Source organism: Pteropus alecto, unplaced genomic scaffold (genome assembly GCF_000325575.1).
Source record: "Pteropus alecto unplaced genomic scaffold, ASM32557v1 scaffold24, whole genome shotgun sequence".
Classification (NCBI taxonomy): domain Eukaryota; kingdom Metazoa; phylum Chordata; class Mammalia; order Chiroptera; family Pteropodidae; genus Pteropus; species Pteropus alecto.
The window spans coordinates 27,706,489-27,720,831 of record NW_006439192.1 but is presented as its reverse complement, the minus strand read 5'-3'; the positions used below and the strand labels follow the sequence as shown (position 1 = coordinate 27,720,831).

At 38.2% G+C, this 14,343-nt stretch overlaps 1 protein-coding gene across 3 annotated transcripts in view; it reads left to right on the top strand.

The window, feature by feature from the left end:
- Window positions 1-5,387: 5,387 nt before the first annotated feature.
- The window catches only part of SUCLA2 (succinate-CoA ligase ADP-forming beta subunit), a 42,968-nt gene continuing 34,012 nt past the window's right edge, over window positions 5,388-14,343 (top strand). For 2 of the 3 annotated variants that reach the window (XM_006916437.3, XM_025049916.1), the window contains exons 1-2: window positions 5,388-5,539; window positions 9,031-9,211. In XM_006916437.3, the coding sequence (XP_006916499.1) occupies window positions 5,450-5,539; window positions 9,031-9,211 (271 nt within the window). In that variant the 5' untranslated portion in view covers window positions 5,388-5,449. Of the gene's footprint in view, window positions 5,540-6,367; window positions 6,388-9,030; window positions 9,212-14,343 lie in introns of those variants that run through there. The other variant, XM_025049917.1, reaches the window with a different exon arrangement.

Here is a 14,343-nt window from a genome sequence, read left to right as displayed (position 1 = left end):
TCCAGGCTCCTCAGGTGGTCTCCATTAACACTTTGGGAGGAGAGGGGCTCATTGCTAGTCAGTGGAAATAAAATTCTCAGTGTACTTCTACGACACCACTGTTAGTGGTATGTTGGAGTACCTCATTACAGCCTTGTAAGTGTGGAATTTTTGATGCTCCATTCAAACTTTGCTGGCATGGTGAAGGTAGGGCCATAGTTTTGTTTGTGGTGTTTGACCAGAGAATAATGGCTATTGTATGAAAGTTTCCATCTTGCTTGGCTGCACCTTTCCTAGTCTTTTAGCTTCAGAGAGCAGGCTTTTTAGGGGGTTTTTTTTTTGTCTGCACCCAATGGCATTTATGATTTACTAGCTTCTTTAGCATCAAAATTGGGATATTTAAGGCAAAAAGAAAACCCAGAGAATTACTACCATGCTATTCCTTGGTTCAGAGGTCCCTATCTGGACTATCTACTTTTCTTCTCCTATCATTGTCTTCTTATGATTGTTTTATATATACAAATTATATATACTATATATATAATTTATAGTACATATAACATCTAGAGTTTTATATATATATATAATATATAGTATATATAACATCTAGAGTTTTTAGTTGTACTAAGTGGGAAGAATAAGGGAAAGTACATCTATATCATTTTCTGCTATTATTTATTTTGTTGTTCAAATTGTCACATAATTAGCTAACGGCTATTTGGCTTCTGTATTTTTGATACATCTCCCACTTTTTGAGCACATCCTTACTTTTTGACTCAACAGTACATTCCAAGCTCATCTTGTACTTTCCCTGCTCAATCCTATAACTAGTGATTTCTCCAAAAATATCTAGTTCTTTTTAGTGGAGAACGGTAATTAAATCTGGGCATAAGATGTGCTTATTGTTACTGGTGGTTGCTGCTCCCAGGCCTTCTCAGTGTACAGAGAAGGCAAACACACACACACACACACACACACACACACACACACACAAATATGTGATGGTTAATTTTATGTGCCATGGTGCCCAGATATTTGGTCAAACAAAAACAATATTCTGAATATTTTCAGGAGGATGTTCTTCTATATGAGATTTACATTTAAATCAGTGGACTTTTAGTAAAGCAGATTGCCCTCCATGATGTGGATGGTTCTCACCCAATCTGTTGAAGGCCTGAATAGAATGAAAGACTAATCTCTCCAAAAAAGGGATATCTCCAGCCTGATGGACTTTGGACTTGAACTTCAACATTAGTTCTTCCCTAGGTTTCCAGCCTGATGGCTCACCTTGAAGATTTTGGATTTGCCAATCTTCATAATTGCATGAGCTAATTCCTTAAAATGAATCTCTCTATATATGTACACATTCTACTGATTCTGCTTCTCTGGAGAAACCTATGTAAAATAATATCTATATCTATTTCTATATCTATCACTACATATTGAAAATCATGAGTTTATACCAATACTTAATTCCAAATAAGAGAAAAACTCTAATGTTCTCTTTTTCATATTTTGACTTCCTTATTTGATAGAAAGAAATCTAACCCCCACTATTCTTAAGATATTTACTTATTTGCACAATTTCTCTTATGTGTTGTTGAGAGTCAGTAGAATATATTTTGTCAATTTTCCAACATAAGTAAAGTGTCCTGAGGTTGGAGTCACTTATCTCTTTAATTCTGGGGGCCTGTATAAACTTAGGATGTCTCTAGCTCTACCTCAAGGGAGATATTCTGGGAGAGCATATGGGAAGCTGTTAGGGCTACCAGGGGTATAGCACATGTAGCTGGGAGTTGTAAAAACTGAGTCATGGAAAGCGGCAATAATGATTATATCTTGGATTTACATAACATTTTCAGATGTTTTCACATATTTATCTTGTTCCTAACTTTCACCAGACAGTTACGGCATTTATTACTAGATATTGTGGTAGGCTCAATAGCATCCCTCTGAAATATATCCAGGTCCTAATCCCTGGGACCTGTGACCTACCTTATATGGTGAAAGGACTTGCAGATATGATTACACTAAGAATCTTGAAATGGGGAGATTATCCTGTAGTATGGTGGGTCCTAAAAGTACATATATCCTTAAAAGAGAGAATATTTGACACAGAGAGAAGAGAAGGAGTATGAGATTGGAGTGAAGTTACCACAGGCTAAGGAGTACCAGTAGCCACCAAAGCAGGAAATGGAAAGGAACAGATTTCCCCCTTAATCCTCCAGAGGGAGTGTGGACCTGTTAACACTTTGAATTTATCCAGATGACAACAATTTTGGTTTTATGGCATCCAGAACTGAGATTTTTTTAAGCTACCCAATTTGTGTCAATTTGTTACAGCAACTACCAGAAAAAAAATACACATTTTTAACAAATGTGGAACCTGAAACTCAGAGAGGATAAGTGACTTGCTTAAGACCACACAATTAGCAGGTGGCAGAGCTGGAATTCAAATACAGGTGTATTGACTTTAAATCCAATGCTCATCCCTGGTGACTGCCTCCTCCCTTACAAAGCCCCTCCCCTCCAGTAAGACAAAAAGACAGTAGAAAGAGCAAGGCAGGAGTGGTTGTTATTCTTGGGTACTTATTAAAAACACTAGGGGAATTTTTACAAAAGATCACACTAGGTCCCACCCTAGACAAATGAATTAGACACGTTGGTGGTGGGGCCCAAGCAAAGATTTTATAAAATCTCTCCAGGTGATTCTAGGGTTCAGCCAAGGTTGAGAACTAGTGGTACAGTGATACCAAGTTCATTTTATAAGTTCATGTGTATGAGAACTGTGACTATCTTTATACATCTGAACTTAAATTCTATTATTCACCCTTATTACATCAAATGCAAGAAACTTGCATTAATCTCTGTTAAATGAGGATCTTTTTCCATCCTTCTCCTTCAATGCAGGGGATACATGCGGTGATAGAACAGCAGGGAACATCTAGTCCTGTTTTTTTTTTTTTCTTCTTCTTTTTTTTTTTTCTTTTTTCTGACACATTCCTCTTCTCAAACACTCTGAATCATTGCTCCTTACAGGTCTATCTCTTCTTGTTCTCGCCTGCTGGCCCTCTGTACTTGTCTATGTAACTTTCAAAGGTTCTAGAAGCCCTTGCAGGCTTTTCCAGCTCTGTTGGGGTAGATACGAATCCTGGGAATATGATTTGGCTCTATCTGCAGGAGTCCACAAACCTGCCAGAGGTTTCCACCCCTGTATCACCCTTGTGTTCAAGAAATTTTGGGTCTGCCTCTAACGCTCCTTGTTTTAGATTCCCAAATCTCTTTGGGGTTGGAATTATCCTTTGTCCTGGACACAATGGGCTTGGCAAGTGCACAGCACAGGGACCCCCCTCAAGGAACCACCAGAGAATGTCTAGCTTCTCTCCTCTCTTCATCTTTTCCAGGGGCATTGGAATGTGGAGGGTATAAAAACTTTAATGATTTTAAAGGACTGTGAAAAAATCAGTTTTCTTCCCCTCAGGAAATTTCTTTTCCCCTCTTTCCTGCATACCATCCCACCTTTAATCTCCTGGAAGGCAGAGATAGACAAAGTGGGAGACTAGAGGTCAAGGACAGGAATGGCATTGCACCAGAGGAACAATTCTTTCTTTCATTTCTTCTTCACCCTACAATCCCTCCTACCAGCCTCCCAAACCTGGGTATCTGCTTAACAAATTCTGTTATACTTTACTGCCCACTACTAGTTTCTAAAAGTCTTGTAGATAAGGATTGCAATTTTTTTTGCCATGAAAAAGTAGTTTCTTGGTAATTTCATTTTTTAAGGCTGATTGCATAATGATGAAACACTTAGCAAATAGGTGGCCTAACATCATTTTACCTTACTCAATTCTTCAATGAAGTGTGAAGAGGTATAGCTGCTCTGAACAAAATCCAGAAGCTCTGTGGGAGGAGTGCACCTCCACCTTGTTTGGGCCTCCAAAGCAGCAGGGCCGCATGAACCAGCATGTTCTTTCTCATTGGCGTTCCCATCCATTTTTCTGTTGTTATTATGCCTGCTTTTAAGCTAGTATCATAGAGGACATAGCAATGGATATGTGACTTGAACTTAAAGCAAAGTTAAACCAGTTAGGCTTCTAGCAGGATTATAGCCTTACATCTTATTTTAGTACATGGACTAAAATAAGATTTAGGGTTTATCCATGTACCTTTACATAACTGGTGTTTATCCATGTACCTTTACATAACTGGCATTGGATTTATCCATGTACCTTTACATAACTGGCGTTGGATTCAGATGTTTGGTTGTACTGGTAACTACTGTGTTTACTATCAATTAAAATGAGCTGGCTTGAAAATTAGTATGCCCTACTCATAACCGATGGGATATGTGTTCTTCATAGAAACTGGCAGGTCCCAGGCCCAGCTCTTTGTACGCATCATCCAGATTTTATTTGATTGGCTATGATGGGTAGTAGAAGGGTAGAGCAAGAGACATCCCAGCTACCAATGTCTGTTTCCCCTTTCCCTGCTTCTAACTGCACAGAGTATCTATTAGTGATGAAAGTAACCTTGAGGTTACTTCCCCATGAGTGCCAATGGAACAAAAAAATCCTCAAGAAAGTCTGGCCTTTAAGAATTGAGATTTGGGGGACTGCTAAAAACTCCTTTCTATTCCGTAAATTGATAAGCTGCTTGGATTAGATTCGCGTTTTGTTTATACAGATCTGTAAATGGAGTCACTGTGCATCAGAAGTAGGTACCAGAGTCTGGCTAATGCTTGTCAGCAATGCCCACCTATTCCTCGGTTAAGATCTTGCCCACTGAAATGGCTTCGAAACATTTTGAACCCCGATGTCCAGTGGTCAGTTTTTTGATAGGGGACAACGTCATCTCAGGGTTTTCAAGGCACAATATGTGCATCTGATTCATCTACATAACTCTAAGAAACAGATTTCCTTAGATGGAGTCTGCTGAAGGTAATTTTTAAACAAGCTTCCCAAGTGATGCCGGTGTGCCGTCTGGATGGATAACTAGCGGCAAACCCTCTTCTCTTTGAGCGCTGGAATCGCTCTGTTTTACTCACTGTTGTATTCCAAGGGCTCGACTCAGTGTTTGGCTCAAGCAGACATTAGGTACTTATTTTTTGAATGCATCCTATCTTACAGACGAAGCCACGGAGCCTCGGAGACGTTAAGATCCCACAAGTGGAGGTGCTGGTCGTCCTTCCATTGCGAAACTTTCTGGCTGCCGGTCGAATATTGAGGCTGCGGTCCTGTTTCACAGGTCAAAGTTTGCTTTTACATCGGACAAGTCCGATTTCTCCTTAGTCCGATTTTTGCTTAGTCTGATTTCTGCTTGTGCCCTTCCGGCAGCCGCGGAGTTAAGCCGAGGCCCCGCCCCGACGGGTGGGTCCAGGAGGCCCGCGCGTCGCCGCTGCTACGCCGCCCGACACCTCGCATCGCTGCGCCTGCGCGCGGCGCCGACCGAGGGGTCGGGGTTGGACTCAGAAATGGCGGCCTCCATATTCTATAGCCGGCTTTTGGCCGCTTCCACCTTTAGGAGCCACCCGCCCCGGACGGCGCTGCGGGCCGCCGCCCAGGTATTGCAACCCAGCCTGCTCTTGCTTCGAGGGTCGGCAGGAGAATGGGAGAGGCCGGAGACTTGGCTCCTGTGGGCGTGGTGTAAAGGGATCCGGTTGGGGGTCACTTCTCAGTCGGTGACATTGGGTGACATGGGGTGCCCCGTCAGGCCTGCGGGCGGCTCGCCCGGCAGTGCGGCGCGCCAGGACTGCGAGCTGGTCCATGTTTGCATTTCTTTGCTCTGGTCCTCAGTCTTGAGGAGCCTTGGCGACCAGGCTGCAGCTGCTCACCCAGTTTCCGAGGGGCGACGGGGAATCGGGGTGGGGTCCCAGTGTAGGTCAAGGGTCCAGGGCAGTTTCTTCTGCCATTCTTGCGTCTCGCAGGGTGGGCAGAGGCTTACGCGGCCCCTGTTTGGCGGGGCGGCGCGGGGCGGGGTGGTAAATGCCCTTCAGATGTACTTTTGTGTTAGTTAGGAGCTGTCATTAGGTGAGATGACTTCCCAGGACGAGCGGTGCTTGGTGATTGGGCTTTTCTGGGACGAGGCAGGGAAGTTTCTCCCCCAAGTAATCGTGTACTGCTCTGTTTGTTAATAGTAGTAATAAGATGATGTTTACCAGCTTGCCACTTGGGGAAGTAAGAAAATAATCTTTTAGATTACTTCATTTTTGGATAGACTGCAGCATAATGGCCGCAGGTTTTGTTTTGTTTTTTGGATGTTTACTGTGTGCCAGCTATGTGCTAAGCGTTTTAACATGTAGTCTCTCATTAGGCTTTTCAGCAACACTGTAAGGGAGTCATTAATATCTGCATCATTGATGAAGAAACTGTGGCTAAGAGCGCAAGTAATTTGGGCTAGGTCAGGAAGCAGGTAAGGTCAAAGCTGAGTTTTAATTCCAGAATCGTTTGGCTCTAATGCCTGTTTACTTGAATCTTCTCTATAGTTTTTTCCAAAACATAAGAATTGGCCTATTCTTTTCAACGTTGATGCCATGAAACTTGTGGAACAGCATAATTGGCTTTGTAAGTCAGCTCCAGAGTTTTAGGTTACGTACTGAAGTAACTCCTCAGACATGCCATAGATGAATTGATTTTGACTGTTATTTTATCTTTTAAAAGCTATTCATACTTTCAGTCCAGAGATAGTGAATTTCATGACTTTGATTTTTTTTTTTGGCCTTGATCTTCCTTCTTATGTGTCTTATGGGCACCTTCTTAAGGGTGCTGTCTAGTTTTTAGAAAGTGACAGCACCTTCTTAAGGGTGCTGTCTAGTTTTTAGAAAGTGAGGTGAATTTGTTTTTGTCCTAATCATAATCTTTATCCTTTTGGAAATACCTTTATAAGCCTTTGTCTCTCCATATGGAGATGCCTAATATTGTATTATAACATCTTCTACCCTCACATTAAGTAATGTAGCTTTAGAATTTAGAAAGACCTTGGTCCATCCCCTTTCTTTTGTAGATGAGGACACAGAGATGCAAGTTCTTAGGAAACTTTTTCAAGGTCACTCAATGAATTTTGCAAATTCTCTTAAACATTTTGTTTGGTTCTCTGATCTTCTTCTGGTTTCTCTATCTTTCATCCAGGTATATTTGATAAAAATAAAGTTACAAGTAGATTAATTTGAGATATTTTCTTACAGAGTGAGTCGCACTCCCCAGTAATGACATTTTTCCACTTTTGAATATGTATTATTTAAACTAGGTGTGTGACTGGATAGGTGGTGGTGTAAGGATTTGGATAGGAATTGGTGGCCTTTGGAATCTTCTAAGGGATAATATCAAGAAAGACAAATACTTAAATGTGGGGAATCCTTGTGATTATGCAGGAATTTATGTTACTAACGTAATTCAAAGCTCATGATATTTCAAGTTACAACTTCTAGTGGTGCAAGGAAAGGATTATCAAGATACCTCAGATATTTAAAAAATATTTAAAGCAGTAAAAGAGCTATCACCAGTACCTTATATGTACTGCTAATTCTTTGCAAATATAGGTATTTGAAATAAAAATATACAGTAGTTCATCTTATTCATGGGAGATATGTTCCAAGATCTTCAGTGGATGCCTGAAACCATGGATAGTAACCTACCCTTATATATATTATGTTTTTCCTATGCATACATACTTATAAAGTTTATAAATTAGGCACAGTAAAAGATTAACATAACAATAACTAGTATAATAGAACTCTTATAACAGTATACCGTACTAGCAGTTTTGTGAGTATCCTTAGAACCATTATTGAGTAAAATAAGGGTTACTTGAACACAAGCGCTGTGATACCCTGACAGTCAATCTGATGACTGAGATGACTGCTAAGTGACCAGCAGGCGGGTAGCATATACAGCATGGATATGCTGAACAAGGATGATTCACATCCTGGACTGGGTGGAGCAGGGCTGCATGAGATTTCATCATGATATTCTGAATGGCGTGCATTTTAAAACTTATGAATTGTTTTTTTCCTGGAATTTTCCATTTAATATTTTCAGACTGAACTTGACCACTTAGTTTCTGACTGAAACTGTGGAAAGCAAAACCACGGATAACGGGTCACTGCTGTAGCAGTTAAGGGAATTATTTAGAAGGAATACATTAAAGATGATGTTGCAGATCAGTTTTCTGAGATGATATTTACAGGCTATGAGATGGAGAGTTTCATGGAGGAAGTCTACTGGAAAGTGATCTCTGGGTCAGCCTTTCTAGGAGAGTGAAGGAAGAAGGATTGCATAGAGGGAGAAGCATAATTGTGGTGCAACTGTGTAGGGGTCTCTGCTATTTCTCTGCAACTAGGATGGTCCTTCTGAATTGTCACTAATTGGGGTGAGGTGCCAGGTCTTTATATCCCTCGCTTAACACCCATTGACCAGTGAGTGATTGGATGCAGGCTGACAATGGGAAAGAAGTGTGACTTTGGGAGAGGAGTCGCCAATGAGAGGACTCAGCTGAGAGCTGTCAGCAGTCAGCGCTCCCAGCAGCTGGGCTGTGAATGCCTTGTTTCTAAAGGGAGGATCTGGATAGCACACCACAGTGAAACCAGGGTTTTGAGTCTTGAGTGTACGGAAGAGTAAAAATACCAAATCATTCAATTATCACGTATCTTAGTGCCGGGAAATTTGTTAGTTGCTGGAGGAATGGTGGAGAAAGGGATGGGAAGATTTTTGATTTGTTGGGAAAGATAAGATTGGTTTTAGATCTGCTGAATTTGGCCTTGAGGTAGAAATGCTCTGTAGATCATTAGAGATTTGGTAGTACAACTCAAATTAAAGATAAGGACTAGAGATGATGAGGAAAGAGTTAAAACTACGAGGGTAACATTTGATATTTAGCTGGTGGATTAGCTTTTAGTTTAATGTTGTAATTTAGGTACTATGAATATTATATTTTGATGATTTAATAGGTTTATTACAGTTATGAAAAACCAAGTACTCAAATTATTTTGTGAAGGTGTTTTTAACAAGAATACTGCCAGCTCACTGTCATATATAATTATGTCCCCAATTTCTTTAGGTTCTGGGAAGTTCTGGATTGTTTAACAACCATGGACTCCAAGTACAGCAGCAACAACAAAGGAATCTCTCACTACACGAATACATGAGCATGGAATTGTTGCAAGAAGCTGGAGTCGCCGTTCCCAAAGGACACGTGGCTAAGTCACCAGATGAAGCTTATGCAATTGCCAAAAAATTAGGTACTAAATTAAAAAAAAAATACTCATGTCACCTGGAGATTGGAATACTGATAAGATGCAAACTTTACTTGTGGTTTAAAACAATTTTTAGTTTTTATTTTATTAATAAAATAAAAAATAAATTTCGTTTACTTAAAAGAGGAAGCAGAACTTTGTGATTGTCGACATTCTAAAATTACTGTGAGACTGTTACATGGTCCCATAGTGCTATTAATTTAAGACTCACTTATATTGGCATTAGGAAGCTGAAGTCCTGTTTTTAGTTGGAATATAATAGATTGAGAAGGAAATTATCTTTACTACTCCATAGTTTAAAAGTATGGTGTCTGTGATGATTCTTCAGGAAATTGGTGAAGGACAATCTTAGCTGTTTATGTGGTTGTAAAGAGAGGTCCAATATTTCCCCTTTCTTTTTTGACGTGAAAAATATGAACCAAAGGGGAAATAAAAGAAGTTGAGCCCTAGATGTAAACTCTACGAGAGCAGGGTTGTTTAGTATAATTTCGTTTATGATATCTCCCAAACTCTTAGAAGAGTGCCTGACACGTTAGGTAGTCAGTAAATATTAATATTTGTTAAATGAATTAAGTAATTCTTTTGAATTCAGTAGCTCTGTGTTTATTAGTAAGTTCTTTTATTGATAATGGAAACTTTAATAGCTTTTGTTAACTTGAATTTATATTAATCTCTTAATTAAAAAATAAATTTTAACTTTAAAAATATGAGAACATGATAATGAGTAATGTACTAGCTATATAATGCATTTTCTTTTTAACAGTATTTAAAATTCCACCAATTTTAGGTTAGCAGTTAATCTCTCTTATGTGTACCTTTGACTAATATGGCTTTAAATGTGCTTTGCTGAAGATTTTGCTTTTATTTTTCAAGAAAGATATGGAACATTTAAAAAAATTTTAAAAAGTTTAATCTAGATCTGTACTTATTTGTTTCTAGAATAGATTTTTCTTTCAAAAGTGAGGGCATTTACAAGTTCAGAAAATTGTCTTATAAACTGTGTTTTTGAATGTGATAGTCATGATTTTCTTGACTTGGAAGCATACTTTTTCATTAACAATTTTTTTGTTAATCAGAAAAAATTCTTTTTATTCAGAATCCAAGCAAACTTTTTATTTAGTAAAAGCTTTGTGTAAGTTAATACTAATTTTGGCGGAATTTTTGTTAATGATGACCTGTAATTTGAACTTGTGCATGGTAAAAGATGTACCTCATTTTTACCTTTGAAACATTGCATGTAAGAGGCTCTTAAGGGTCAAGGCTTAAAAAAAAAACTCATGATAGTACTTCGTATTTGTATAGCATTTTTTGCAAAGGTTAATTTTTAATAACTACCTTCTTGAGATTCAGTCATATTTTATATATATATATATTCAGCCATATATACATATATACATGTATATATTTGACTAAATGTTAATTTCTAAAGAAGAGCCAGCTAAGTAGGAAGAAAAACTTGGAAATTTAATTAAGAAAGTATAAGTTTTTCTTACTCTATCCTTGTGTCCTTAGGGATGAATTTCCAACCCTTTGACTTTTTAAAAAATTTTTGTTAGTCCGGTCTCTCGAGTGATGCTTCTTTTTTTTTGTTTACCAATTCTTTCCTTTATAATAATGCTGTAGGTATAAAATGTTTTCCATACCAATGTTAATAGGGCCTGATTTATATACAATGAAGTCAATAAAAGCTATTTCTTTTTCTATTTCCAAATTATTATAATTATTATAATTCATTTTCTTTAATTAGCTTTCCATATATTTACTTATTTAGTCTAATGTCATTGTTCTGTTAGAAAAAATAATTTGTGGAAACGTTCATAAAATGAGTAGGATTTATTCAAATGTCAATCTTTTGGTTTCTTTACTCCTTGTAAAAATCTTTAATGGTTCTTAGCTACAGAAGAAAGAATAGTTATGTTTAAGATATACTATAACTATGAGTGTTTCTTGCAAGTTCTCTGGGACCGGGTCTTACAAGTAGTAAGGAGCAGGTACGCAGCTCTGATTTTGAGCCCCTTGGAACAGAAGGCATCTTGTTAATCTAGAAAGTATGTTTTTATTAAAGAACACATCAGATGATTATAGTATGGGAGCGGGATTAGTGACTAATGAGGACCTATAAAATCTAGAGGAGCAGAAATTCTACTCTTTAAAAGATGTATTTAGTAACTACTATGAAGACATTGACAAGTTTGCTCTTGCTGCAAGGCATTACTACCAGAAGGTATCGATTATGAGATCTAATTGTACAAGGTGCGGTATTAGGTACCTTAGAAATACACCTGGTTCTGTGTAGCTGGCAATTTCCAGTGCTAATTTTGGCTAGCTCAAGGTGATTTTTACTTTTTGAAGTACTGTAAAATTCATAAAATTCCAATTCACATTTCTTAAAAACTCTTACCTTACTTGCCAATATACTATGATAAATGCATTACAGGTGTGACAAACTGTTGTTTCCCCTCAGTCCTGTGAATGGCAGGAGAAGCTGAGTTAGCATGGAGACTGGGGCTTCTGAGCCTTAAAGCTGGTGACTTCCACTGAAATAGCTCTGGCCTCTTTCCCCAGTATTCCCTACAAATTTTGTCATTTTCTGTTTGTGTCATGATGTGAAAAAATTGGGAAGCACTGTCCTGTAGGCAAGTTTTACCCATTGTGAATAACTGAAGTTAGATATGAAAGAAATGTTGGAAAGAAATCTAATTGTGATTAGATTTAAAGACACTGTCAGTCCATAAAATGAAGGTTAATGAGCTTGAAGATCACATAGGAGTTTCTGAAACAGATTGTCAAAGAGATCGTTGTTAAGCACAGAGAAATGAAACAGTTATAGTTTGGGGTCAGTTCTAAGAGCAGATTCCATCTCTTAGTTATTGGTCCTGGGAGATAAGCTTTCAGTAAGGCATTTGTCAGAGATCTTATAATTTTCCTATTGATCGTAGAGGTGTGGTGTGGATTCTAGTATAATTAAGGTACGATTTCTTCCTGGTTGAATAAGTATACATAGGGTACTACTGGTTAATGAATGTCAGCCTAGAGGGATGGCATACAGTAGGACTTTGCCTTCTTTTTTCTTCTTTTCAATGTTTCATTAGGTGATTATATACGAGGCGTGCTTAAAACATTTGTGAATTACTAAAGCTAGGAGGGATGGTAACTATATTTTAAATATAATTTTGGGATCCCTAGAAGATATCTTAACTAGAGCAATGGGTCAAATTTAATAAGACTGTATGCTCTATGAGGGCAGGATAGGTCTCTCTTGCTCATTGTTGTATCTACAGCTCCAGCACATTATCCTGTATGTACATGTAACTGTTGAATGAAACATTAGAATTGAATAAAATCTGTTTCACTTAGTTGCCCTAAAACTTATCTTCTAATCTTCCTCCCCATCTTGACAGTTGATGAGCCCGTATATCATTATTATTATTATTTTTGGCTTTTCTATTGTTGTGAGGGGCTTTTTTTTAGAAGGAATTTTTGAAGCAGCATCTTTGCCCCTAAGGAATTCATATTCCTAAGAAAAGGGAATGGATACTTTGGGGGATGAGCCATCTGTTTTATAAAATGTTTTTGAAAAAAGTAGAGTTTCATTACTCTTATTTAAAATGTGTTAATTTACCAGTTTAACGAATAGGAATGTTTGAATTCAGCCCAGCAAAGCACCCGTTTATCTGTTGACCATTTTTACATTACACTTGCACTGTTTAGATTACCATTATTCTCTTTGGATATAAATGAATATTTCTAAAGTACTAGAAAACCATGACTTGGCAGGTAACCAGAAACAGGTAAAATGACTAGTGGCTGCTGCTTTTAATTTTAGCACAAACTCTTTAATTTGCTATAGTTCTACGTGTTGTCTTCTCAATAAGAAAAATTTTGTTACATTTAAGGAAATTTCTAAGTTTAATCTTCATCTAATATTAGTTGGGACACTTGGGAATGGTGGAGACTGTGGCAAATTAAAAAGGGTCTATCTTGTATAACCAGGGCACTTGTAAATCACCTCGAATTGCAGGGCCCAATATTTCTAGTTATGACTTTTTCCAAAAGCAGTGGAAAATCAATAAGAATTCTCTTCATTTTTAAATGTCCTTTTATTCAACATTCAGAAAATATGTTCCAGGAACCCTCCTAGGAGTGTGTAAACATCAATGAACACAAAAACTGTTCTACTCTTCAGGAACCCATATTCTAGTGGGGGAGCAAAACAATAAACATGAAAAATTATGTTTGAAAGTGTTGACTTCTATGGAAGGAATAGTAGAGCAGGGTAAAGGGGATTGGTCACAGTTGTAGTATTAGGTAGGGGATCAGGGTAAGCCTCATGGACAATATGAGATTTAAAGAAAAACTTGAAGGGAATGAAGACTTTCCCACATGGATACCTAGATGAAGAGTTTTCCAGGCAGAGGGGTAGCATTAGAACCATGTCCTGCAGGCAGGAGCACTCCCAAGAACAGTGGACACTCGTGTAGCCAGAGTGGAGTGAGCAATGAGGAGGGCATAGGAGTATAAAGGGGGAGGGGCTGAGAGATTGTGCGGCGCCATGTAATTTGCCACTGTAAGGACTGTGGTCTTACTCTTAGTGAAATGGGCATTCAGTGCAAAGTTTTAAGTAGAGTGAGGTACTCATTTTGGGTGCTGATTCGAGAATACTCTATCAAGGACAAGGGTAATCTAGGGGAGATAATGACGGCTGGGACTAGGGTCCAAATTGGAGATGCTGAGGAGATCAGAAATAATTGGAGAGTAGCCTCATGCTAAAATGCCACAGACTGCCACTGTTCTTACCTGAGTTTCATTAGTGTTTTTTTTTTTTTTTTTTTTAAATTCTACCTTGACTGACTCATAGGGCCATCTTCTGATTTAAATGTCTACATTTTCAGTGTAGACTCACTTTACATCATAAATTTTCTAAATGTTCTTTTGTAATAATTGTTTCAGTTATTTCTTATTTGTTTGATCACAAACTGCATTTGCTGCCTCCTTGATTAGGTGGGAGTCCCCTCATTTTGCTTGGTATGTGCATTAGGGGATGACTTTGCCCCAATAGTAGAGTTCTCATCTTCAGCCTGTTCAAATACACATTTATGGCTACAGCATATCTGTAG